Below are 27,082 nucleotides of genomic sequence, written 5' to 3' on the forward strand. Positions count from 1 at the left end.
TCGTGTGTACCCACCTACACATATACAAAAAGATATATGTATATATCCTGGTGTCTGCCTGTTTGTACCGGATTAAATTTCATCTGCATTTGCTTGGCCACAAACCGCTAGTAGTAGTAGTACCTGTTCCGGTTCTGAATGTGTCAGAGCCAGAAGGAGAAACAGGCTATAAATCAAATTTTCTCTCCGAGAACATGGCTTCTGAGGCTCTTCCACTTCCTATCCAAAGTGTAAATAGGAACCCAAGTCAGGACCCACAAGCATGGCGGACCACTTGGGCTCAGGGATCGTTAGGAAAGTGAACTCTAGTTCTCGAAGCGCATAGAAATGGAACCAGCAGGCACAGGGCACATGGGGGTGAGGACAGAAACACCCATAGCCCTTACAGCCTAGATGGCTAACGCCCCAACTCCTACTTACCCTCCTCACAGTTGCTTCCGGTAAATCCAGGGCAACACCTCCACTCCAGCGCAGTCACCGTGCGGTAGGAAACTCGGTAGGTCGGTCTAATGAGAGTCCTGTAACTAACACAAGGACGCGGTCAGTGGGGCATGCACTCCTGCCCATCCACGCCAGACTGGCTGCTGAAGGTACCGGGTCTACTTAGAGTGTGGAAGGCCAGCAGGAGAGTGGACCTGTCGCCTCAGCTTTGTGCTCACCGGCTCTGTAGTTAGAGACAAATCACCAGCCCTGGAGACCCAGGCAGGGTTCAGAGACCCTTCCAGATTGTTCTTCCTTCTCTTAACCCCTCACTAGAGGATGCCAAGCAGGTACTACACCACTGGGACATCCCTTCCCCACAACACTTTATTGGGGGATTCTAGGCAAGTGCTCTACCACTGAGCCACGCCCCAGCCCCTCATTGGTGGATTCAAGTGTTCTATCAGTGAGCCACGCCCCCCAGCCCCTCAGGGCGCGCGGGGGGGGGGGGGCATTCTCCCAATAAACATCCTCAAGCCTCTTTTTAAGATGGGGTTTTAAGTTGCCTAGGCTTGTCTCAAACATACTCTGTACTGTCCCGGGTAGGCTTTGAACATACAATCTTCTGGCTTCTGCCTCTGAGTACCTGGATTGCTCACCCAGGCACGTAACACCAGGCCCTGCTCATTCCTGTCTTTCTCTAGCTCTCCAAACACAGCCAGCTGTCGTGGAGAAGTGTCTCACAGTCTTGAGTAAGCAAGACTAGGGTTGCATTGTGATCGGAACCGTGCTCACCCTCAGCAAATGCGTTTTGATTAAAACTCAGCCACATTAGAATCCTTCCTCAGTTAAAACGCTACCGTTTAGGCACATCAAGAAGGTTCAAAGCATGGCTTGGGAGACAGCGTAGTCGGTACAATGCTGGTCTTGCATGCACAAGACATGAGTTCAAAATGCAGAGCGCAGATTAGAATGCCAGATGTGAGGATGTGCATGCATGGTCCCAGCACTTGGGAGGTGGACACGAGAGAATTCCTAGGGCTTGCTGGCCAATCAGTCTAGCCAAATTGACCAGCTCCAGGCTGAGTCTCAAAAACAGAGGTTAAAGAGCTGGTGTAATGGAATGATGGGTAAATAGACATTTTCTGTAAACATCATGATCTGATTCTGATTGCCCCAGACTCACACGGTGGAAGGAGAGAGCCAATTCCCAAAGGCTCTGACCTCTACCTGGGCACTGCGCGTGCATGCCCGCGTGCGTGTGTGTGCGCGTGCGCACACATCAAAAGACACACACACACAAAGAACGGTTAAAAAATGAAATCAAGCCCAGAGTTATGGCGCACAGCTGTGATCCCAGCACTCGGGGAGGCTGAGGTTTGAGGAGGTCGTGTTTGAAACCAGTCTAGGCTCTTCACAGTGGGACCCTGCCTCAAAACAAAACACCCCCCAACAAACAAACAAATGAAAAGAACAAACAAAACAAAACCTGTATGATCAAAGACCACAAGTCCAGGCTCATATGTGTAACTCCAACTTTCTGCCTTAACATGTCTGCAGCAATCCCCCTTCCAACAGAAGACTGCATGGCTTCACAAACATTTAAATCCACCGACACGGGGTGATTTAATGGGCAAATGGAGAGATGACGAGTTAATTGGTAGCAGCATCTGGAGCTACCCTGTTGACAGGAAAACTCACAAATCACAGCCATTTCTAAAATTGGATTTCAGGACTAGGGCTCTGCTTCTGGGAATTCTTGAACGTTCCCTCCGAGTTGCACCTCGTGAGCATTCCATAAGCCAGAGGGTCTCCGCTGTTGAGCTACATGTCCCTGCTCTACTTGGGGTGGGACAGCTCCCTATACACACTGCCCCTCCCTCTCCCAGCCTCTGGCCCCTGAGAGGTACTGCAGTCCACATTTTAAGTGATGATGCTGGTCAGAAGCCTAAGACGGGGCTGGAGAGGTGGCTTAGCTGCTAACAGGCTTGCTGGTTAAGCGTGAGATCCAGAGTCCAGAGTTCGGATCCCCAGTACTCGTACTCGTGTAAAAATGTCAGGTGCCGTGGCAAGCACTTGTAATCCCAGCCTGTGGGAGGTGGAGTTCGGAGAACCCCTGAGGTTCACTGGCCAGCCAGTCTAGTCTACTTGCTGAGTTCCAGGCTAGTAAGAGAATCTGTCTCAAAAGAGATAGCCAGGGGGTCTGGAGAGATGGCTCAGTGGTTAAGAGCACTGTCTGTCCTTGTGGAGGACCCAGGTCCGGTTCCCAGCACCCTACTTACAGCCATCTCCAAGGACAGTTCCAGGGCATAGACTCCCTCTTCAGAACTTGGAGGTGGCACATGCAAGGTGCACGTATACACATGCAAGCAAAACACACACACACACCATAAAATAAGTAAATCTTTTAAAAGTGTTCTCAGAGACTGGAGAGATGCCTCAATCATTAAAAGTCTGTACCGCTCTTCCAGGAGACCTGAGTTTAATTCCAACACCCACACTGGGCAGCTCTCAACTGCCTGGAACTCCCATTCTGGGGCTCCAGTACCTCTGGCTTACCTGAGCTAATGTGCACACACTCACACCCAGACATACATCCTATACTTAATTTAAAACAATTAAAAGTCTTTAATTTTTTTAAAAAAAAGTGAACAGTATCAAGCGCATTTGCATATGGACACAAAAATAATTATTACCCCAAAACTGAACATTTTAAAATAGTTTCTTATTATTGTGTGGAGAGCGCTGAGCACAAGCTGCAGCACACGTGTAGAGATGATGGAGGGACAACTTTGAGGGATCTGCTCTCTCCTTCCACTGTGTGTGCCTCAGGAATCACACTCCGGTCCTCAGGCTTGGCAGCAAGCACCTTTCCTTGTTGAGCCGTCTTGCTGGCCCAAAGACAGTGAATTGAGTGGTTTATATATGCTCATGTAGAGAAAGTCAAGAGAGATAAATTTGAGCTTGCACATGAGGAAACTGAGGCAGAAAGCTCTTTAGCAACTTTGACAGCGCCAGTGCTGGATGTCCATGGCACTGTGGACTGAGCCAGAGGAATCAGTCCAGGACCCAGCTATTCTGCTCTGACCATCTGGTGCCAGAGAGCACTTTTCCTTCCAGAAGCTGCCTGCGGCTGCTGCTTTCAGGCTCCTGGACTGCAGGGGGAGAGCTTGATCCTCCAGCACAACTCCCCTCTGGTCCACTCTGGACCACTCTGCTAGTTGGTGGCATTCAGACTCTGTAAAGCTCCTAGCCTACGCCAACGACAAGCACAGGCTCCACCAGTGGGTGGCGCTGTTTCACCAGCCTGGCTGACCAAGGCTAAGTTTGAAGGGCAACTTAGTCTCCTGGATATCCAGAGGGCTTCAGTATGAATTTGTGAGCTACCTATCCCCCTAAGACAGAACCTAGGGGTGCTTCATCCTCCTCTGTCAAACCTGGTCATGCACACAAAAGTTCCCCTCCCTATATTCCCCTCTTTCTTCTTCTCAAAGACCCTTCACATTGAAACTCAAGTGCTCCCTCCTCTAGGAGGCATTTCTGTCCTCCGGGCAACATTGACAAGCTCCCCCTTCTTCCCCTCCTACACATCTTGTAAGAGAGCTTGGTTATAAGTTATCCATACACTCAGCAAAAAATTCCCAACAGCCTGCTTTATGCAGGCAAGGGGATTGTTAGCATGAACAAGGAGCCAGGCATGGAAGTGTACACCTTTAACCCCAGGCTCTCAGGAGGCAGAAGTCTTCACAGAGTCTGTAAGACTTTACAGAGTCTGAATGCAACCTCTCAGAAGGCTGAAGCAAGTGGATCTCTGAGAATTCAAGGACAGTCTAGTCTATGTGGCAAGTTATAGGTCAAGTAGGGTCATGTAGTAAGACTCTGGCTGTCTATCCTGCTTAGGGGTACTATTGCCATGATGAAACACCTTTACCAAAAGCAAGTTGGGGAGGAAAAGGTTTATTTGGCTTATACTTCCATATCTTAGTCGGTCGCTGAAGGAAGTCAGGACAAGAACTCAGACAGAAGAGGAACCTGGAGGCAGGAGCTGATGCAGAGGCCATGGAGGGCTGCTCTTACTGGCTTGCTCTCTGGTTTTTTTTTTTTTTTTTTTTCAGTCTGCTTTCTTATAGAACCCAGGACCACCAGTCCAGGGATGATACCTCTCACCATGCGCTGGGCCTTCTTCCGTCAATCACTAATTGAGAAAATGCCTTAAAGCTGGGTCTTATGGAGGCATTTTCTTATCTGAGGTTCCCTCCTCTTAGAAGTCTTTAGCTCACCGGGCAGTGGTGGCGCATGCCTTTAATCCCAGCACTTGGGAGGCAGAGGCAGGTGGATTTCTGAGTTCGAGGCCAGCCTGGTCTACAGAGTGAGTTCCAGGACAGCCAGGGCTATACGGAGAAACCCTGTCTCGAAAAAACAAACAAAAAAAAAAAAAAAAAAAAGAAGAAGAAGAAGAAGAAGAAGACTTTAGCTCATGTCAAGTTGACAGAAAACTATTCGGCACACTGAACACAGGACAAAAAAATGCTAGACAAGGCAGACACGTAAGAGTGAGAAGCCAATACCAAGTGGTGTGGTGAAACTAACTCTGCCCCAGCTTTGTTCCTTTTATGTGTACGTGTTTAGGTGTGTGAGCACACCACAGTGTGCACAGGTCACAAGACAACTTGGGGGAGTCGGTTCTCTCCGTCTACCATGTGGGTCCCAGAGATCAAACACAGCTTGGCAGCGAGAACTTCTCCCTGGGAGGGGGAACCTGACTCACAATGTGCTTTCAGGAGCGGTCTCCCGCATGAGGCCAGACAGAAAGGATAGAAAGGCATGGAAGGGAGTCAGGGGCTGCTAAGTGAGAAGTAGGGACCCAGCAGGGACAAATAACCTCACTTAACAAGAAAAATTGACACCCAGAGGACAATGAGGTCAGGCTCAAAGTGGCATCCGTTTGACAGATTCAAGCCCCCAATGGGAGCAGTGAGTATGCTCCTATCTGCCAATCCATATCTCAAAGCTCTTTGCTGGAGTCTTATGAGATGGCTTAATGACTAAGAGTGCTTGCGATGCAAGCATGAAGACCCGAGTTCAAATGCCCAGCATCCAAGAATAAAGCCTGGGCCTGACTGCATGTACCTGTAACCTCAGCGCTGTGGTATGTTGAGGCAGGGGACTGCTGGGGCCTGATGGCTTCCAGCCTAGCTCAGGTTCAGTTAGAGGTTCTGCCTTAAAGGAATAAGGACAGAAGTAACAGAACAAGACATTCAACGTCTTCCTCTGACCTCCACACTGGACCTGGACCCTGAACAGTCAGAGGCCTTGTCTCCTGCAGGCCCCTGATCCTGCAGTGACCCTTTGATGACTGTCAACTTTACAGGATCTAGGGTCAGCCCAGAGACAAATGTCTAGGTATGACCATCATAAAATTTCTATATGAGGTGAACAGAAATGGAAAGACTCCTCCTGAGTGTGAAAGGCACCATCCCATCGGCTGCGGTCCAAGGCTGAATTAAAAGGAGAAGTCAAACTGAGCCCCGGGTATCTGTCACTTTCTGCTTCCTGACTGCAGCTGCAGTGTGACCAGCCACCTCACACTCCTGCTGTCATGTCCCCACCATGATGGACTTGTACTCCCTAACTACGAAACAAAAATCAACCTTCGTGGGTTATTTTATCATAGCCATGAGGAATTTAACTGATTGTACTGTCTGGTTGGTTTTCTGTCAATTTGACACAGGCTAGAGTCATTGTGGACAAGGGGACCTCAATGGAGAAAATGCAGCCCATTAGATGGGCCTGTAGGTAAGCCTGGGGTGCACTGTCTTGATCGATGATTGACTCGGGAGGTCCAAGCTCACTGTGAGCAGAACCACCTCTGGGCTGCTGGTCCTGGCTGGGTGCTGTAAGAAAGGAGGCTGAACAAGCCACGGGGAGCCAGCTGCTAAACAGTATCCTTCCATGGTCTCTACATCAGTTCATCCCTCCAGGTTTCCTGCCTTGACTTACGTGGATGATGGACTCTAAGCCTGTTTCCTCACAAAAGAAAAATGCTAACCAAGATACTAACATGCCCTTCAAGGACACACAGGTCGTCCAAAGAAATGGTCCAAACCACAGTTATATGGCATGCAAGGAACTCAGAGGGGGTCCTGCTACAGACCCAAAGGACTCTCAGTGACTGTCCTGAAAGACTGCAGAAATGCCCAAGGTGTCCCCCAAAGCAAGTTGCTTCAAAGGAGATTAGGACTGGCAAGATGGCTCAGCCAGGAGAGGTGCCTGCTGCCAAGACGGCGGACCACCTGAGTTCAATCCCCAGGGCCGACCTACATGATGGAAGGAGAGACCTGACTCCTGAAAGTTGTCTTCGGACCACCACATGTGTGCCATGGGGGCATGTGCATGTATGTACACACACGTACATGCGCACACTAAATAAATACATGAATAAATAAATTTTTAAAAGAGAGAGACTTGAAAAAGGTGTTCCTATCAGGGGTGAGATATCCAGTTACTGAAGATAGATCAGAGCACATAACCCTCTGGCCTTCGAAGGCCATCCCCCTATAGTAACATGAGGTCTCTTAATGGGAGTCTGGGTGCCACCACAGTCCCAGAGTCCCTAAGTCCTCACCCAGAGTCTTGCATCCCTCCCTCACTGGCCAGGTCAAGCCCCCTTGCCTGCCTGGTCTTCTGATTCCTCATCAGAGACCTTAGTAAAGAGAAACAGGCTGAGGGGTAGCAAAGCCTCAGCAGAAAACATGGAGGCACTACTCAGAGGGAAGGAGAACATCTCCTGGTGAACAGCGGAGCACCAGCAGGGAGGTTGGGGGGCGGGGTGGGGTCCCACTGCAATCCTGGGGTAGGAGGGCTGTCTCTGGCCTCTGGCACTCCCCAGTGTCAGAAGGAAGAGGCAGCAACAGACAACGCAGGCAAGAGAATTTTGAGTTTGACATCAGCCTGGGCTTCCTGGTGAGAGCCTGTCTCAAAACAATAAAACCAGATGGGGTGGGGGTGGGGGGAGGGAGAGGGAGAGAGGGAGAGAGGGAGAGAGGGAGAGAGGGAGAGAGGGAGAGAGGGAGAGAGGGAGAGAGGGAGAGAGGGAGAGAGGGAGAGAGGGAGAGAGGGAGAGAGGGAGAGAGGGAGAGAGGGAGAGGGAGAGGGAGAGGGAGAGAGAGAGAGAGAGAGAGAGAGAGAGAGAGAGAGAGAGAATGCTCAGTGGGTTAAAGTGATTGAAAATGATTAGGACCAGAACCTGATTCCCAGGACCCATGTGAAAATGCTGGCTCAGTGTGTGAAGGGCTTGCCATACAGGCCTGGAGACCTGGGTTCAATTCCTGGGAGCCCATACAAATGTGGAAGGAGAAAATTGGCTCAACAAAGTTGTCCTCTGGCCTGCACAGTTTGATGATGATGATGATGATGATGATGATGATGATTTAGCTGGTGTGGACACAGGTGGATACCTGGGCTTGCTAGCCAGCTAGCCTGACCAAATTGGCAAGTGCCAGGCTACATAAGAGATCATGTCTCAAGAAACAAGATGGAGACACTAATGCCTCCTGAGATAGACCTGTGGCCTCTGCGTGCATATACGCATGACCCTGCACACATACACACATAAACACCAAGGAAAACGGAAAAGACAGCAGCCCCAGCAGACAGCTGTTTCCATTGTAGCTCAGGCCCACAGAGGTGGGGGACATCACCCAGACAAGAAAGCCTCCACAGTCAGGGTGAGGAAGAGGGAGGAGAAGGGGAGAAGGAGGAGAAGAAAGGACAGGGAGAAGAAAGAGGCGGAAGAAAGGGGGGGGGGAGGGACAGGAAGGCAAGCCCACATCTTAAAGTATTTAAATCAGAACTCCATTTAGCCTGGCAGGCGTCTGCCCCCTGAGCAGCAGGCAACCCCACCAAAGCAGGAGGCCGGCCAGCAGGGGATCGTCTGGCAGGGGCGGAATGGGGAGGCCGATGACGCCCTAGAGAGTTCCTCCAAAGCCCTCCACTCAGCACATCTGGAAAAGGTTGTCTGGAATGCCATCAAAGTCCTCAGAGGAGCTAAGGAGTCCGCCAAGGGCAGTAGAGGCCTGGTGGAGCAATGCTACCCACCCCTCAGTGCCCATGTGACTCCTCTGAGTCTGGCAGACCTCCTGCACCCAGCCCACCACTGCCAATAGTTGACTGAGAGAGGTTTGGGGGCACCCAAGGGTAGCGTCCAATACCATCTGACATCCACTGTAAGGGACACACAAGCTAAGCCTATCCCTACTCCAGAGCAAGACAGAATAGGGGACACCCCCATGTCCCAACTAGGAAACTGAGGCACTGAGCAAGGAAGCCCAGAACCAAACCTAAAGGCAGCTGGGCGACTGCAGTCAGGAAGCAGGGGAGACGAATGTTGGTGTTTGGCTGGCTCTCTCCTTATTTGTTTTAAATTTATACTTAAATTTATTGCATTCCTCTTCCTCTCTCTCTCTCTCTCTCTCTCTCTCTCTCTCTCTCTTTCTCTCTCTCTCTCTCTCAGTGGTGGTAGGGTGAGGGGGCCGGGGTAATGACACAATGAGACCAGCTACAGAGAGGCAGATGAACTTTACTTGGGGTGATCAGGACTTATATAGTTCTGGGGACTGGGGATAGAGACATCCAGGATGGGCAAAGGTCACGGGCTGAAGGCTTGGGGTACCGGAATGCCTGCCTCATCAGCATTGCAAGAATCTCAGGTTCTAGCTGAATGGGTTCTTCTCAGGAGAAAGGAAATTGAGCCCCTAATCTAACTAAAGCTACCTGACATTCTTCAAATAGAGGTGGGGGGGGGGGGCAGGTAGTTGAACTTCCCAGACAAGGTCAGAGAAGGGGAAGCCCTGGCAGTGAAGGGGGTCCTCCAGATTGCATCGAGCTCAGAAGGCTATCCAGTCAATGGTAGAGTTCAACTTTAATTAGCAGGGCAGTGGGTGTGTGTGTGCAAATACCTCATGCATGTATGTCTGTAGAAGCTGGGTCAATCATCCATGCTGGTTTTGTTTTGGAGACATGGTCTTTCGCTGGCCTGGAGCTTGCCAATTCATCCAGGCTGGCTATAGGCTAGCTAACCAGTGAGCCTCAGAAGTCTGAATGTCTGCCCCTTCCCAATCTGCGGTTACAAGTGGGTACCACCAAACCCTGTTTGTAACCTGGCTCCAGGGGATGGAACTCAGGTCCCTATACTTGGGACTCAAGTGCTTTATGACTGAGCCATGTCCCTCAGTCAAGTCCTGTCCTTGCTCCATTCACAGGAAAATGTCAAATTCTTACTTTAAGTTTCTCCCTGCTTAATGCTGTTTCCATCCTCATACCTACCATGTCTCCCCAAATGTACATAGACCCCCAAAATGTAGGTACCACCTTTCCCAGTAACTCATCTGGTGCTGTGCCTCTAGAGAGCCAGAGGGCAGCAGGTGTCTACCTCCTTCTGCCTGCTCAGTGCTGGGCTTACCAGCGTGTGCCCAGCTTTCACCATGGGTTTTGGGGATGGAACTCGGGTCTCCTCTTTATACAAGCTCTGTTTGTTTTGTTTTGTTTTGTTTTGTTTTGTTTTGTTTTTCGAGACAGGGTTTCTCTGTGTAGTCCTGGCTGTCCTGGAACTCACTCTGTAGACCAGGCTGGCCTTGAACTCAGAAATCTGCCTGCCTCTGCCTCCCAAGTGCTGGGATTAAAGGCGTGTGCCACCACTGCCCGACTATACAAGCTCTTTACCAACAGAAACAAACTCAGTCTAATTTCTTTTTCTTTTGGGACAGTATCTTGATGTGATACTTCCGGTTGGTCTGAAGTTCGGTCTCCCTGCCTTAGCTGTTGAGTGCTGGGATTAATGGCACCCAACCAACCTTCCCCAGAGCACTCTATCTCTTTCCCTCTGTCTCTTTCTTTGTCTGTCTGTGTCTCTGTTTCTCTTCTCTTGCTTTTAAAAAAAAATTTTTTTTTTGACACAGGGTCTCATGTAACCAAGGCCAGCCATGAATGTGCTATGTATCAGAGGATAGCCTTGAACTTCTGACACTCCTGCTTCTGCCTCTGAATACTGGGATTCTAAGCATGTTCTACTGTACCTAGTTTATGCAGTGCTGGGGATTGAAATCAGGATTCTATCCTTTCTGGGTGAGTGCTTTAAGGACCAAGCCTCATCCCCGGCCCCTTGCTGTCTAGGGCAGACCCACGATCTAGAAACTAAAGTGACATTACTACCATAGACAAAGCAATCGAGCACCAAGGGAAGCAATTTGCAACTGATCCTAAGCTCAGTGAAGTGCCTTCTGTCTTCTGTTTTCCCTGCACTGTTCTATGCCAACACAAATCAAGGCGCCCAGGAATGCTTCAAAGGATGGGGAGAACCACAATTAGGCCCCATACGACTTCAGAAAAATGGGAGGCGAAGCAGACAAGAAATAGGGAAACCTGAACGCTGGTGTGTAAATGCCGCGGTTGAAACGTGGCCAGACACGCTGAGCAAGTGGGGTTCTAAGTGAAAGAATAGGCCGGAGTCAGCTTGGGATGGGGCGGGGGTCCTGCGAGCCTTTGCTTCCCTAACCTCAGAGTGAGGAATGCAGACATGCAGCTTGCTCAAGCCTGAACCACACCAGGAGCTGCCCGCCTCACCTCCAACCCCTGCGCGCCCTTTCCCCCAGCCCCTTCCCCCCCCCCCCCCCCCCCCCCCCCCGAGAACCTGGAGTTGGCTCCTAAACCTCATCAAAAGCCTGCGTCTCAGAGTTGATTAGAAGTTAGGTTCCTGCGGGACTTCCATCATGAAACCTCATCTCCTCCAGCAATATCTTGAGGCAGTATTCTGTCCCCTCCATTTTAAGGTAGGGAAACTGAGGCTTGCAGGACGAAGCCCAGCCAATGAGACATCAAGGGAAATCTCTAGGAAGGCAGGATTGTGAGGTGGAGCTAGCGAGCTGTGAGAGGGTAAGAAGGATGACTGGGAATGGGCGTGCTTGAGGGGTGGGGCTGTGGCTTTTTGAAGGGGCGTGGTTTGGGAGGGTGTGTCTGTGAGAGGCCAGAGCCACAAGAGGGCATGGCTGTTGGACGTGGTGGCTGTGGTAGGGCACGGCTGTGGGACGGGACGGTGTGGCTGTGGGAAAGTGTGGCTGTGAGAGGACTGGCTGTGGAATGTGTCCTCAAGAGGGGTGTTGTAATGGGGTGTGGCCTCGAGTGGGTGTGGCTGTTAAGAGGCAGCTCTAAAAGCTAGATTTCCAAGCCCATAATTTATTTACTTTCGTCGTTAGGCCCTCCATCCCTCTCCATCTCTCATCTCCTCTGTCCCTTCCGGAAAGCATCGGCAATAATCCCGAACAGTGACACTGTAGGAGCCTGTCGCATATACACCTCACTCCCTGTTCGTAGAATCTGTGCTCAACTCTCTTTTCCAAGCATCAGGGCAGCCAACCCCAGAACTGTACTTGGGTCACATCATGCAAGGGACACAACAGAAAGGCAAGACAGAACAGGGCACCCTGGGTGCCTTTACCTCACGAGGTTGGCACAGGGCCCAGGCCACCGGCAGCTCTGGTAGACTCGCTGGACCACCGTCTCGGAGCCGTTCTGCACCTGGCAGGACACTGTCCTTGTCACCGTGTGATGGCACCAGTGCCTGTGGGGACAGCAACAGTTGTGTTAGCCTTGGTTTCTCCCAGAGGGCCCAGAGGCAATGTAGAAGAGCATGCTATGGGGGAACCGGGTACTGTCAAGATGAACAAAAGATATGTCTCCTAGGTGATTCTAGATTCTGCCAACTTGACAATCAATATTAACCATCATAATCAGGCCTGGACCAGAACTACCTGCTGTGGGACTCTTCCTAGAATAAGCACTCCGACAACAATGAGAATGGAAGAGCGATATCACCAGTGTAAAGGAAGCACTGCTTAGAGTAACCATGGGAGAAACCTGTCAATCAAGTGAGCGGGTCACCTGGAATGCCAGAATGTCAACCTGGTGATTCTTAACTATTCTATTATGCGCCAGCCTCCCGGGAATCTCCACTAATATCCTGAGTATTGTGTAGGCCCTAATCCTGAGCTTCATCTCTCAGTGATCAAAGCCCATCCTTATGAAAGAGGTTCCGTGTACTTTACATTGTCTACCAATAGAATGTATCCTGATGCTTAGGACGGCTCCATCCTCTCTAGACCCTAAGCCCTGAGCTCTGCTATCTGCCAGTAGAACTCATTGTTATTGTAAAGGTCACAGCGTGTTGCTACTTTGCTAGGGAGTTTCTATGTAGCTCTGCCTACGGCTTTGTTGTGATAATTGTTACATGGTAATCTTTCCCCGGAGTTTTCCTATGCTTAGCTGTGTAAGAAGAATAAAACACAGGATCAGACTCTGGAAGTGTTTGACCCGGTGCCTGCAGAGATGTACCGACTTGAGGTTTGTTCTTGACCTTGTATGGATCGTCTCCCCACCAGCCTTGAGGCTTATGGGGTTGCTGAAACCAGCGACCAAACCCTGACAGCTCCTGAAAGGCTTCTAGGTGGGGTAGGCAAGCAAGTAAGATTTTACAGAAGTCTCAGCAGGTTGTTAGGGGCAATGACCCTTTGTTTCAGCTATTCCTCCAGGTCATTCTGTTCCAGTAGCAAGTGATGTCCTGCTAGGCAAACAGGCAGAACGAGCAGTGCCTTAAGTAAGTCACTATATAAGTCAATATCTTTTTTCTTCTTTCTCTTTCCCTCTCTCTCTTACTTTCTTTCTTTCTTTCTTTCTTTCTTTCTTTCTTTCTTTCTTTCTTTTTGGTTTGTTTGTTTGTTTGTTTGTTTGTTTGTTTTTTGAGACAGGGTTTCTCTGTGTAGCCCTGGCTGTCCTGGAAATTGCTCTGCAAGGTTCTGAACTCATAGAGGTTTGCCTGCTTTTGCCTTCCAAGTGCTGGGATTAAAGGCATGCACCACCATCCAGCAATAAGCCAATATCTAATAACTGGTCTTTTCTACCTTACTCTACTTCACGCTCTTTTCTTCAAACTCTTAGTTTCTCTGCACCCCATCTCCAAGACACAGTCTCACTGTACATCCCTAGCTGGCCTGGAACTTGCGACACAGACCAGGCTGGCCTCCAACTCACATAGATGTACTGGCACTGTCTCCCCAAGTGCCGAGATTAAAGGCACTGTAGTACCATACCCAGATGAACTCTTGGTTGACACTGAACTGTGTTTCTGGCCTGAAAAGGTTAATCTTTAGAATCACATGGAAAACACATCTCTGGGAGTGTCTGTGAAGGCTTATCAGAGAGGTTTAGTTAGGGTGGGAAGACCCACCGTGAATATGGGAGCCACCATCCAATGATCTGGGGTCAGGGACTGGATAATCAAGAGGAAACAAGCTGTTTGCTTCTGTGAAGGCAGTGTGAACAGCTGCCCCAAAGTCCTGCCCACATCCGCACCTGAACTGATCCAATGTTGAAACTCCCCCACAGAGACATCCAGTTTTGTTTCCATGTACTTCTAGAGTTGACAATACAAACTATCAGAGACCCTCTGTCAGGGACTGAGGGGAGGCAAAAGCACTTCAGGCTCTAAGCCCCAGTGTCCTCTCAGTCACTGACCTGTGGATTCCGTGGAGAAGACTCAAGCCCACCTTGCCACTGAAGCATGACAGAGAAGGACCTGGTTACAGAAGAGGTCCAACCTCCTGATGCGCACAAGGAACTACAGGAACACAGCAGGGTCAATTCTAAAAAAGGCTACCAGCTAAGCACCCAACGATCAGTCCATTAACTGCAGTTCCGTGGGCCATCAAGGGAGAGCATTAGCACAGAAGGATAGATGTGGGCCACAGCAAGGCTGAAAGAGACAAAAGCAGGTCAGAAATCCCTGTACAATTAGAAGTGTCATGAGAGCAGGGCCTAAGGACACCGGCCTGTCCTGGAAGATGGGACCATGACTCAGTGGCAGGGCACTAGATCCCCAGTGAAGGGCTAGGGACATGGCTCAGTGGTAGAGCTCCTGCCTAGAATCCCCCAGGGAGGGGCTAGGGGCATGGCTCAGTGGTAGAGCCCCTGCCTAGAATCCCCCAGTGAGGGGCTGGGGGCGTGGCTCAGTGGTAGAGCTCCTGCCTAGAATCCCCCAGGGAGGGGCTAGGGGTGTGGCTCAGTGGTAGAGCCCCTGCCTAGAATCCCCCAGTGAGGGGCTGGGGGCGTGGCTCAGTGGTAGAGCCCCTGCCTAGAATCCCCAGTGAAGGAACAAGGGTATGTGTGACTCATCAGGACAGTGACTGGCTACAGGAGGTAGGAAGGAAAGCTGGGCAAGGACAGCAGAGGTGGACAAGTGGAACAGAACAAACTGTGGAGATCGGGGTAAGATGCCCAGCAGGAACATGCTCCCATCCCCTCCACCTACCAGCAGATCCTAGAAATTTTCAAGCTAAAAATAAGCCCCCAGCCGCATTAGAAGATGAGAAGCAGTGGGCTAGATGTTTTGAGGCATCTGGGAGAGACAGAGAACAGATGGGAGTAATTTGGAGGTGGAGAGCCCAGCCGGAAATCTGCAGCCAACGGGACCAGCACTAATGACGGGGACAGCTTCGGAGCAACACATGCGGTCAGTGTGGAAGGGAAACCAGGTGACTGTCAGAGGCTGCGGCAGGCGCAGAGTAGAAGTGGTAAGGGGTAGCTGTAAGAGCCAAGTGTATCCCTGCTGGTATCAAGAGTAAGGCACTGCCTGGCGGTGGTGGCTGCAGAGCGCGCCTTTAATCCCAGCACTCAGGAGGCAGAGGCAGGTGGATCTCTGTGAGTTCAAGGCCAGCCTGGTCTACAAAGAGAGTTCCAAGACAGCCAAGACTACACAGAGAAACCCTGTCTTGAAAAACTGGGAAAAACAGCAACAAAGCACCTGGCATTGTAGAGAATGGTGGTACATACTACAGTGTTAACACTCTGAAGGCTGAGGTAAGAGGGTTGCAGGTTTGTAGCTACCTGGGCGGTACGGCGAGTTCATGGCCAGCTTGGACTATAGCACAAGACTATATTAGCACAAAGCCTCAGAAACTATTGGCCTTCATTATACCCTCGAGGTCAGATAGCTCGATTCTTCTGCACACCCCCCCCACACACTTTTTTTGCCCAAATCACCAGTGTACCGAAAGTCAAGTTATCAATAAACAGAAGTAAACTCATAGAAAACAAACAAACAAAGAAACAAACAAATGCCACGACTTAAATTATTTGAAGAGAAAGATACAAAGGCACCGACTCAACAGGCAATAAATCACAAGAAAAAAACAACAGAGGAACCAACCAGATAAATGGAGAGAACATTCTTTTAAAGACAGGGTCTCATGTAGCCCAGGTTGGCCCCACCCTCGCTGTGTATATGAGGGTTACCTGTAACTTTTGATCCTTCCATTTCTACCTCCCAAATGTTGGGATTGCAAATTTATTCTGCCATATGATGCTGGGAATCGAACCCAGGGCTTTTGGGATACTGGACAAGTATTCTACCAGCTGAGCCACATTCCTTAGCATGGAGAGAGCTTCTAAAATCTTAATATCCTCAAAGAGGTAAAGTAACGTACCACCTGTAAAATTATGAGATGAAAACTTTTGATCTCTTAGAAATGAAGTAAACCAGACATGCTGGCACACACCTGGATTCTAGGTACTGGAGAAACAGGCAGGAGGATCAGAACTTCCAGAATAGCCCAGGCTAGCTTCTCAGTGGGTCCTTTTCTCTAAAAAGTATAATAAGAGTATGAGGAATGGCTCAGTGGCTGAGCAGGCTTGCTGCTTTTCCAGAAAGTCCTAGATTGGTTCCCAGCACCCACATGAGGCAACTCACAACTGTCTGCAACTCCAGCTTCAGGAAACCTAACACCCTCTCTGTATGTCACCACATACATGTGGCACACACACAAAAATACATATAAACAAAAATAAATCTTTAAAAAAAAAAAAAAGCTCGTCATTGGCAGCACACACCTTTAATCCCAGCACTCAGGAGGCAGAGGTAGGTAGATCTGGTAGGTCTTGAGGCTAGCCTTGTCTACAGAGAAAGTTCTAGAACACAGGGAAACATTGGAAAAAAGAAACCCACAAAGAGACCAACCAGGTTTGATGGCACACACCTGTAATCTTAGTACTTGGGAAGTAGAGGCAGGAGGATTAGGAGTTCAAAGTCATACTCAACTACCTGTTAAGTTTGAGGTCAGCCTAATCTACATAAGACTCTAACAGAAAGAAGGGGAAAAGAAAAAAAGAGGGGGGATAAAGAAACTGAAAGAGACAGAGAACAGTATAGAAAATTCACCAGAAGAAACACACAAGGTATAGAACTCCACTAAGCTACACTAAGTTATACTATGGCGAAATTTTAGAGCAATTCAGGTGCAAAGAATATATTAAATGCCATAGAGAGAAAACGAAAAAAGAAAGCTGAAACTCCAGCTTCAAAGGATCTGGCGTCCCCTTTTGGCCTCCAAGGGTACCTTCACTCATGTGCACGGACACACACAAAGACACATGTATCATTTTACACCCTAAAATTTCGAAATCTCGGTAGTGATGCTATTTTGAAAGCTCTTAGAAACCTCAGGGTGAAAGACCCGTCTAGAGGAAGCAGGTCACTGAGGATGAGGTGTGAGAGTTACTCTCATCCCTTACTCCTTGTCAGTTTCTCCTTCCTGGTTGGCCACGACGTGAAAGCAACCTCTGTGCCATGTGTCCCCACAGCGATGGATTGAACTGTTTGGAACCACCAGCCAAATGGATCATTCTCTCTCACGGCTTGGGCCCACATTATGGCATGCCTGTAGAGGTCAGGCAGCGACTTTATGTGGGTCGAGAGGATTGAACTCAGGTTTCCAGGCTTGTGTGACAAGCTCCTTTACCTGCTGAGCCATCTCGTCTGCCCCTACCCTTTTTCGTCATAAAATAGCATGGGTTCTATGTCACCACTCTGTACGTGTTACCAAAAGGACAGAGAGATGTGATTCTATTCTAAATAATCTACTGCCAATCTGAGGACAATGCCCAACCTTGAAACCCATTCCATGGACACCAGAACAGACAGAGAGTCCAGCCACTTCTAGATCACACAACATCACCTCCACAGAAAAATGAACTGCAAATTGGAAAACATTTTCCAATGGCTTGAATCATCTCCTTGAGACATCTGATATTTTCATGGGCTGTCAATGGTTTCCAGAAACCAGAACCTGGCCCAAAACAATAAAGACAGCCAGAGAAAGAGGGCTCTGGGCAGTGATATGTGAAAACCCAGCTCATCAGTGCTGGGAGGCAGATCGGGTAGTGAAGTGATTGCCCCAAGAACATCTGAACCTGAGTCTGCCACCATAACACCCACAGGAAAAGTCGCCAGGACCAGGGCACCTGGAACCTTAGCACTGGAGGAACAAAGCCAGGGCCATCTCTGTACTTGCAGCCAGTCTAGTTGAATCAGTGAGCTTCAGGTTCAGTGAGAGACATCATATCAAAATAATAGAGTGGAGAACAGTTAAGGAAAGTACTGACAATGACCTCTGACCTGCACACACACACACACACACACACACACACACACACACACACACACATACACCATGCACACACAAATTAAAATGAAACAAAACAAGACAGTTCATCCTAGGATCTCATAGTTCTGAGGCCCACTATGGCCTCCTTCCTAGAATCCCTGTATCCTGTGTTGTCACCTATAACTTCTGTTCCTTGAGGGATGGAGGGGTACTCACTGCCTACCCACACACCCCAAGTCTTTCTGTACTGCAGGATAATTCTAGCCAGAGTAGTGTGTCTCCTTCCTGACACTCTTTTGAAGATGGACCTGAACACACAGAGAACTTGGGGATGCCTGTTCTCTCTCTCTCTCTCTCTCTCTCTCTCTCTCTCTCTCTCTCTCTCTCTCTCTCTCTCTCTCTCTCTCTCTCTCTTATCTCTCTGTCTCTCAACAAAATGGGACTGGAGAAATGGCTCAGCAGTCAAAAGCCCTTGCTTCTCTTGCAGAGGATCTGAGTTCTGATTCCAGCACACATATCCAGCAGTTCACAACTACCTGTAACTCCAGCTCCAGGGACTCTGATGCCCCCTTCTGGCCTCCCAGGGCACTGCACTCATGTGCACATACTCCACACAGACACACCTGCCTACACATAAAATAAATCTTTGGAACTTGCACCTTAAGCTGAGAGGAAAAAATAGAATCTTGGTTTATAGAAATGATGACACTCTTTGACATTATCTGAGCAAAATATGTTCCCTCTGACCCCGAGTTTGTGTGTGTACATATGTATACATGCATATGCATGTGTGTATGCAGGTATGCGTGTGTTGGTATACATGTGTGTGCATGTGTGTATATATGGAGGTATGCATTCATGTGTGTTGTAACATGTGTGCATGTGGAGGTCACAGGTTAACATCAGATGTTCCACTGTCAGAGGAAGGCATGGTAGCAGGAGCGTGAGATGGCTGCTCACACTGCATCCTTGATCAGGAGGCAGAGAGAGATGCATCCTGGTGCTCAGCCCACTTCCTCTTTCTTATCCAGCCTGGGATCCCATCCCATGGGATGGCGCCAAACCTCTCCAGTGTGCAAGCGTGGGTAGAAGACAGAGGCCAACCTCAACTGTCATTCCTTGGGTGCCGCCCATAGGGAGGTGGTGGTGGAGGTGGTTGTTGTTGTTTGAGACAAGGTCTCAGGCTGGCCTCAGACACATAGAGATGCTCCCACTCCTGTCTATTAAGTAGTGGAACTGTGTGGCACCATGCCCAGCCCAATAACGAGTGGAGCCTACTAACAGTCAAATTTAGAAACTTCCAACACAGTCAGACACAGTATCCATTGTGCCTTGGTCCCCTCATCTTAGTGTTTGAAGACAGGGTCTCTCACTAGCCTGGGGCTCCTCAAGTAGTGTGGGATGGCTCGCCAGTAGACCCCAAGGAGACTCCTGTCTCCACCTCCCCAGCACTGGGGTTGCATGCATGAACCCTCATGCCCAGTTTTGTTAAACATGTATGTGTTATTGTCGTGAGGTGGGTTGAGAGCATGCATTGTGTGCATGTGCGGGCATGTATGTCACGGAGCTCAAGGGACATTGTGGGACTGGGTCTTTCCTTCCTCTTTGACAGGGTCCAGGGATCGTCAGGATTGTAAGGCAAATACTTTTCCACCTGAGCCATCTTCCCAGCCCCAAAATGCTGATTTCAGACAGAACAGATGCTGACCTGAGAGCTCCATGGCAACTGCCCAGAAGAGAAGGCGGTGACGTGGCTTCTGGATTCTGGGATCCAGGACCCAGCACTGAGGCTTAAAGGATAAAGAACACGGATGGAATTGTGTCCCATGGGGGTCACTACCTTGCAGTGACCCCACAGAGAGAGCAAGGTGTGTACCTTCTTCCTACCCCTTCAGTGTTCCATGTATTCACTCCAGAACCTTCCACGGTGAGAATTCCTGAGCCCACTCCATGTGAGGGTCCTTCAAAGATCATCAATTCAATCCCAATATGTTGGTCAGCCAGAAGGGTAGTTAGACTATTTAGGAATCAGATCTCCCAACCACCCCGGCTGCAAAGAGGACTAGGACAACACACCTATGACCATTTATGAGCATTTCAGAGAGGATGTGCTGAGAGAGGGAGCCAAATGCTCTCCATGGGATCAGCAGCCCCCACGACACAGTCAGGACACTGAGGAACAGGGCCTGGTTGGATCTGGGTGGAGCCCACAGAACGGGAGCTGAGCTGCTATCTCCTGTTTTTAAACTCTGGACCCAGAACTCAGGATCTAGGCAAGTGTTCTACTAATGAGCCTGTGAGTCCTGGCTGCTCACTGGAGGACTCTAGGCCAGTGTTCTTTGGTTCGGGCACAGCGCCACTAGCCACAGCCCCTTCCTACAAGACAGTAGAAGGGAGATTATCTGGGGAGAGAAAGCATCATAACTGGGAGTCTGAGGGGTAGCAGGAGCTAAATGTTATCAAAATACACTATACAGGGTCGAGGCGACGGCTCAGTGCACAAAAGCAGTGCAAATGTGAGGCCTTGAGTTCGAATCCTCAGCACCCATGTAAAAAGTTGGGCATGGCTAAGACAATCAGGAGCCCCAGGACTGAAGGAGCAGACAGAGAAGGATCATTGGGGTTCCCCAGCCAAGACCCAGTCTCAAGGGAATAAGGCGGGAAATGAATATAACAGGGACACACACACACACACACACACACAGGTACACACACGCACATGCATGCACGCACACATGTGCGGGGAGATTGGGTCTAGTGTTCACAGAGGAAAAAAGAAGAGACTAGAAAAGAAAAAAAAGAAAAGCTGAAAAGAATCTGAGGAATTCCAATGAGGACTAACAGGATACCACCACGGAATGTTGTATCTGAAACCCAGGGCTGCTGTGGTGGCTGGGAAGGTTGCAAGAAATGGCAACCAGGGTGTCTCATCATGGGCAGGGCATCTCCTGGTCCTGAATCCTGAAGAACCCCCGTGGGGGCTGGGGAGATGGTTAGTCTATAGTGCCCAGAGGACCTAAATTCAATCCCCAGAATTTATATATACAAAAGCCAGGTGTGACATGCATGCCTCTAATCCCAGCACAGGGGAGGCAGAGACAAGAGAATCCCTGGGACTTGCTAGCTAGCCAACCAGTCCTAACAAACCAATGATCTCCAGGTTCACGGAGAGATGCTGTCTGGGAAAATTAAGAGGGAGTTGAGAAGATGGCTCACTGGTTAAAGCACTTGCCACAAAGTGTGGGGACAATGCTTCAGATATCCAGAACTCACATCAATGAAAGAGTGAATGAAAATTCCAGAATCAATCTCGCTTTTTCTGAGGCTAGCCTTTTGTTTCTCTCCAAGCCTAGCTTCTCTTCCCTGCCTCTTTGAAGGTGGACATGTCTGGTGGTTCATGAAACTTCAACCTATGAGTTCAGACATGGCTGAACACTTGAAGATCCTATAGCTGCCAGGCATGGTGGCACACTCCTTAGATCCCAGCACTTGGGAGGAAGCTGAGAGTTTGAGGACAGCCTGGTCAACAGAGCTACAAAACAAAACCCTGTCTCAAAAACAAACAAAAAGATTCTACAGCTGAAGAATCTTCAAGGGAGCTGATTCTAAAGCCTTGTGTTAGGGGCCTGCTGTGGAAAGACTGTGTGACTTTGTGTGGGGCTATCCCTCTCTGGGCTCCTCATCTTCCTGTAGCCCACGGGGCTGGAAGAACAGCCTTACATTTGGGAGAAGCTTCAGAGACCATCACAGTGATGTGCGAATGACAGGGTGGAACGCTCTGACATCTCTCCCAGATGCTGTGCAGATAAAAGCCAAAGCGGCCAAGCAAATAGTTTTCTGGGGACAGGTTTCCCTTGTCCGTGAGGTTCATCACACAGGGGTCACTTTGGGCTTACCCTGCAAATATCTGACACGGTGGAGATCGTCTCTAGGTCCACAGGGACTTTGTGACAACTTGCAGCCAAGCGGTGTCAACTGGAACAGTGTTCCTGTGTCCCTTCCTTCTAACTGTCACTTTCAGTGAGCAGATCCCTGAGTTCTGGTCCCCTGCTCCCCAACCCAGGGTTGGCTTAGGATACACATTGATAAATACACATGTGAAGAGAGAGGCGGATCTAGCCCTCCTGAAGTCACCACAACTGAGTCCTGCCTGGTCCTCTGGCAGTGCATCTTGAAACACAGGACCCCAACCACCACCACTCAGGCTGAGCTGGACCCACATCCAGACTTCCATTCCACACAGATTCGTCCAGAAATAATACATTCCCCTTACCACCCTGCCTCAGTGAGAGATACCTACTGTCTCCTCCACAGTTTGTCAACAATGACCAACAAGGGTTCCTGGATCAAGAAAGTACACACTGCTCCCTATGGAGTCCCTCTGAACATGCTGAAGCCACTCTGGGGAGTGATAACAGTGAGATAACTGAGTTACTTTTCAGGACACAGAGAGGGTGAATAACTCATGGGGCTTTTTTTTTAATTGGAGGAGAGGCAGCAAATATGTGTGTGCATGTGGGTGCCATCACCTGTGTGCGTGTATGGAGACCAACGATTGATGTCAAAATATCTACCTCTGTCACTTTCCACATTATGTTTCAAGACATAGTCTCTCACTGAACATGGAATAATATATTTCATAACAATAAAGCCATATCCTCGATTCATCACTGTCATATTCTTGGCAAATATTATACAGTTGAGCCACGCCCCCAGCCCCTCCCTGGGGGATTCTAGGCAGGGGCTCTACCACTGAGCCACACCTCAGCCCCTCACTGGGGGATTCTAGGCTGGGGCTCTACCACTGAGCCACGCCCCCAGCCCCTCCCTGGGGGATTCTAGGCAGATGCTCTACCACTGAGCCACGCCCCCAGTACTTCTCAACCTTTCTAATGCTGCGACTGTTTAATATACTTTCTCATGTTGTGACCCAACCATAAAATTATTTTTGTTGCTACCTCATAACTGTAATTTTGCTACTGCTATGAATTTTAATGCAAATATTGGATATGCAGCCTGATCGTAAGTGACCCCTGTGAAAGGGTTGTTTGAACTCCCAGAGGGGTCGCGACCCACAGGTTGAGAAGCACTGCCTTAGACCCTCATGGGGGTGGGGCCGGGGGCTGAGGGGAGGTCTAGGCAGAGCACTTAGAATACACAGGCCCTGAATTCCATCCTTAGCACTGCAAGATAAACAGACAAATAGATGAGGGCTTCCCTACTCTAGGTTCCATGAACAAAATAAGAATTTGAGGGAGAAAAAACAAAACAAAACAAAACAAAAAAAAAACAAAAAAAAAAAAAAAACAACTAAAAGCCCCAGAAGCGTAGGGAGCAGCTCTGTAAGGCTAGAGTGCCTGGTTAATGGGGGTGCGAAGTAAGACTGGGCCTGGATCAGAACAAAGCCATCAGAGAAGGACTTGGATGCTGGGCTGGTATTGGAGCCCTGGCCTGAGGCTATAGGAAGTCGTGCAGGGGCATTTAGGTAAGGGGACAGGGCCCAAACAGAGACAAGCATCAGAACGTTTTCTCCAGCCTCCTCCCCAGGCACAGTGGCCTGGGCAGCTGAGACCCCGCCCCCACTGCAGCAGACTGGAGAAATCTGAGCCGCCCTCGGTCTGTTACAGGCAATTAATTGCCCCCCTTTGTTCTCAGCATTGATTAAAGGCAGATGTCCCTCTGGTGGAAGGTTCAAGGAGCCCACCTCTCCCCTCTCTTCTCCCCAGATTGCCCTGACCAAGTACTACCGGCACCATGGGGGCCCCACCACTACCACAAGAAAGACCCAGAATCACCCAGCGGATCTGCAACTGTTTTAAGGTCTTGATTCGTCCCTGTAGAGCCATCCTCCAACCCACCCTCCCTCCTTCCCATGCCACACACCCTGCAGTCTCCCTGATTAAAGGGTTTTCCTTCCAGGAACCCCTGCAGACCGCGGGGCGATTCCCACAGAGCGCTGGAGAAGCCCGGGCTTCCGCACCTAGTCCTGGGAGCCACTGCAGCGCTTGCTTGTGGGTTTCTCTGTGAGATCAAACAGAAAATTAAATCCATCGCAGGCTGCAGAATGCGCCGAATTAGGCTCATCCGTGAAAAATCTGAACGCTAATGACTTGCAGTTCTTTTACCAGAAAGGTTTCTTTTAATCAATCCCCGGGTGAGTTCGCTAGGCTTTGGGTTAGAATTCTTTGGGATAAGTTTCTATTCCCGTAGAGGGGAACCTCACAATGGGACATTTGAAACGGTGAAGTCTTAAAAGTGCTTTTCCTCCTTTTCCTCCTCCTCTTCCTCCTTCTCTTCCTCCTCCTCCTCCTCTTCCTCCTCCTCTTTCTCCTCCTCTTCCTCCTCCTCCAGGGTTCCAGTTTCCATGACTAGTCACCAGTGCTGGGGTGGCCTTTGGATCATCCCAGGCTCCTTTAAGTAACCCCAATAAACTCACTCGTTCAGCAGTTTGGACCGTGGTTACGTCTCTTCTCTGGTCTGTCAATGTTTTCCTGTCTTTGGTAAATAGGTATTTGGGTCAAGTCTCCCCAGGAACAATGTCACCCGATAGCATCTGAGGTTCACATCAGTAAAGTAGCACCAGTGCTATCCCCCTGCTAACTGCAAGCATGGTTACTTCTTTTATTACATTTTCGTCTCATTTGATATATTTTATATGCACATATGCACGCGGGTGTGCATGTGGCGGTCAGAGGACAACCTGCAAGAGTCTCTTCCCTCCTTCTACCACGTGGGTCCCAGGAACTGAGCTTGAGTGTCAGGCCCATCAGCCAATGGCTTTTCCCTCTGGGCCATCTTTGCGTTTCTCGCCTCCTGCCCCACTCCAGGCCTTACCTCTGTGTCCCCTGTGTTACACCCTTTCCTCTGGATACATAAATGTCACTATACTTCATTTTTTCTACTGTGGTGTGTGTGTGTGTGTGTACACTTGGGTACATGTGCTCATGGAGTCCAGAGGTCAGGGTAAAGTATCGTCCTCAATCTCTCTCCAGTTTTTTGAACATAGTCCCTCACGAAACCTGGAGCTCATCAGTTTGGCTAGACTGACCAGCCAGGTACATTCAGGACTGTGCCTGTCTCTGCATCCCACCCCATAAACACTGGGGCTGTAGCCAAGCGGCACCATGCCCAGCTTTACACAGATGCTGGGAATCCAAACTCAGGTCCTCATGCTTGCACAGAGAGCACTTTGCCACCCCCACCCTCGCACACCCCCGCACACCCCCGCCCATCATCTCCTTAGTGTGAGGATACTCTGTATCTCAGGACAGGCTGCCACTCCATCCATCCACATGCAGGCTGTAAGATGCAAAGAGGTAGGAGGTACAACCCATGTAGCCAGAAAACCCAGGCTCTGAGCTTGGCATGAAGCACAGTTGGTAGTGTGCTTACTCCATACTCATGATGCCCTGGGTTTGATTCCACGGGACCACATGAACTAGGAGATGCGGTGCGCACCTGTTTTCTCACACCTGGGAGATGGAGGCAGGAGGTTCAGAGGTTCAAGGTCATCCTTGACTACCTAGCCAGCCTGGAGGACATGAAACCTACATTTCAAAATAAGAAAAAAAAACCCAACCCATATCAAAACATAGGTTCCAGCCCTGCCTGGCTCAGCCATTCTTTAGGTGTAAGACTTTAGCTAAGTCCTTACTTGAGGCGAAGAGCCCTTACTCCCACAGCAAGGGACACACACCAGCAAGCAACACACCTCCAGCTGTGGATGCCTGCAAATGGTCTAGTGCATAAAGTTGCTTTCTGCCAAGCTTGACAACCTGACTTCGATCCCCAGAACCCATGTGGTGCAAGGAGAGACCTGAGTCCCCAGAGTGGTTCTTTGTGCTCCACAGGTGCATCCTGGCACAAGTGCCCACACAGATACACACTCGCTAAACAGAAGGATAGGTTGTTGGGTTTTGTTGCTGTTGTTGTCGTTTTTAATCTTAAAAACTCCAGCAGTGAGCTCTTATTTTCACACTAACGTCTGCAGAGTTCCGTATGTAGGTCTTGAAAACGTGTAAAAATAAATGGAGTCCAATTTCAACAACTGCCTCCTTCCCAAGTCTCAGGGAAGATCTGTAAGGACCAGATGGGGAAGATGTGGTTCCCCTTTGCTCTGGAAATTTCCTGGGCCCAGCCATCATTCAACAGGACCTTGGCTGACGCTGCACAGGATCCTCCAGGCCTTGGGGCGGGTCATGGCCCCTGCCCTGGAAAAACTGACAGCCCAGACAAAACCAGATCCTGCAGAATATAAACAAGAAGCCTCTCAATCAGGCTCCAGTACACACCCAGAGAAGAGAAGGTGACCCACTCCCTCCACACACAGTCATCTGTGAGTAAACCCTACAGCCAGAAATACTGCAGCCTTGCTTGGAACCGGATGCCCCAGAGAGGCAAACAAACCCTTGTTTTTCTTCACCATCTGCTCTGGCTCGATGAGGGCTGGGGCCCATCCCCCATTCCTTCCTGCTGTTCTGTCACCAGCCTCAGAGGGTCCTGTTACCACAGGCAGGCAGTGCACTGACCTCAGGACAAAAGGCTTTGGTTAGCAGGTCAGGCTAGAGAGCGGAATCCCTGGAGCTCAATGGCCATGGCCAACTGGAGAGCTAGAGTCAATGACAGAGCTTGTCTCAAAAGATAGTAATAAAATGTGGAGAGGGACTGGGGAAGACACCTCACGTCCACTTCCGGCCTCCCCATGAACGGTCACACATGTGGATGACATACAAGCACAAGCCTGAAAAATAAAAACTCTACTGGAAAACTGTTCTGGTTGGGCACAGTGCAGTCAGGACCCCTGAGATTACAGACCCACCCCTGAAAAGGAGAAAGTGTCTCATTTCTCAGAGCTGGGAGATGGCAGGGTTGACAGGGGAACTGGAAGTGGGCTGTGTGTGTGTGTGTGTGTGTGTGTGTGTGTGTGTGTCACTCCCTTTTGTCCTCACCGGTCACCAACTGAAGTGACCTCTTTTGTGGCTTTTGACTCAGGGTCTCACTTATCCCCCGTCGGCCTTAAACCCCTGATCTTCCTGGTTCCATCTCCCAAGTACTGGAATTACAGGTGTGCACCACCATGCCCAGTTTTCTTCAGTGCTTCACTGCTGGGCTTCACACATGCTAGGCAAATGCTCCACCCACAACCCACATCCCATCCTTGGGCTGAGGTTTGCATC

At 49.7% G+C, this 27,082-nt stretch overlaps 1 protein-coding gene across 5 annotated transcripts in view; it reads right to left on the reverse strand.

Moving 5' to 3' along the window:
* Col26a1 (collagen type XXVI alpha 1 chain) overlaps window positions 1-27,082 on the reverse strand; it is a 137,065-nt gene that overhangs the window by 92,121 nt on the left and 17,862 nt on the right. For 3 of the 5 annotated variants that reach the window (XM_076923247.1, XM_076923245.1, XM_076923248.1), the window contains exons 2-3: window positions 11,912-12,034; window positions 421-524 (exon numbers count right to left, since the gene is read on the reverse strand). In XM_076923247.1, coding sequence (XP_076779362.1) covers window positions 421-524; window positions 11,912-12,034 — 227 coding nt within the window. The remainder of the gene's footprint in view (window positions 1-420; window positions 525-11,911; window positions 12,035-27,082) is intronic. The other 2 variants (XM_076923246.1, XM_076923249.1) reach the window with 1 other exon arrangement.

This window comes from Arvicanthis niloticus, chromosome 24, assembly GCF_011762505.2.
Source record: "Arvicanthis niloticus isolate mArvNil1 chromosome 24, mArvNil1.pat.X, whole genome shotgun sequence".
NCBI lineage: Eukaryota > Metazoa > Chordata > Mammalia > Rodentia > Muridae > Arvicanthis > Arvicanthis niloticus.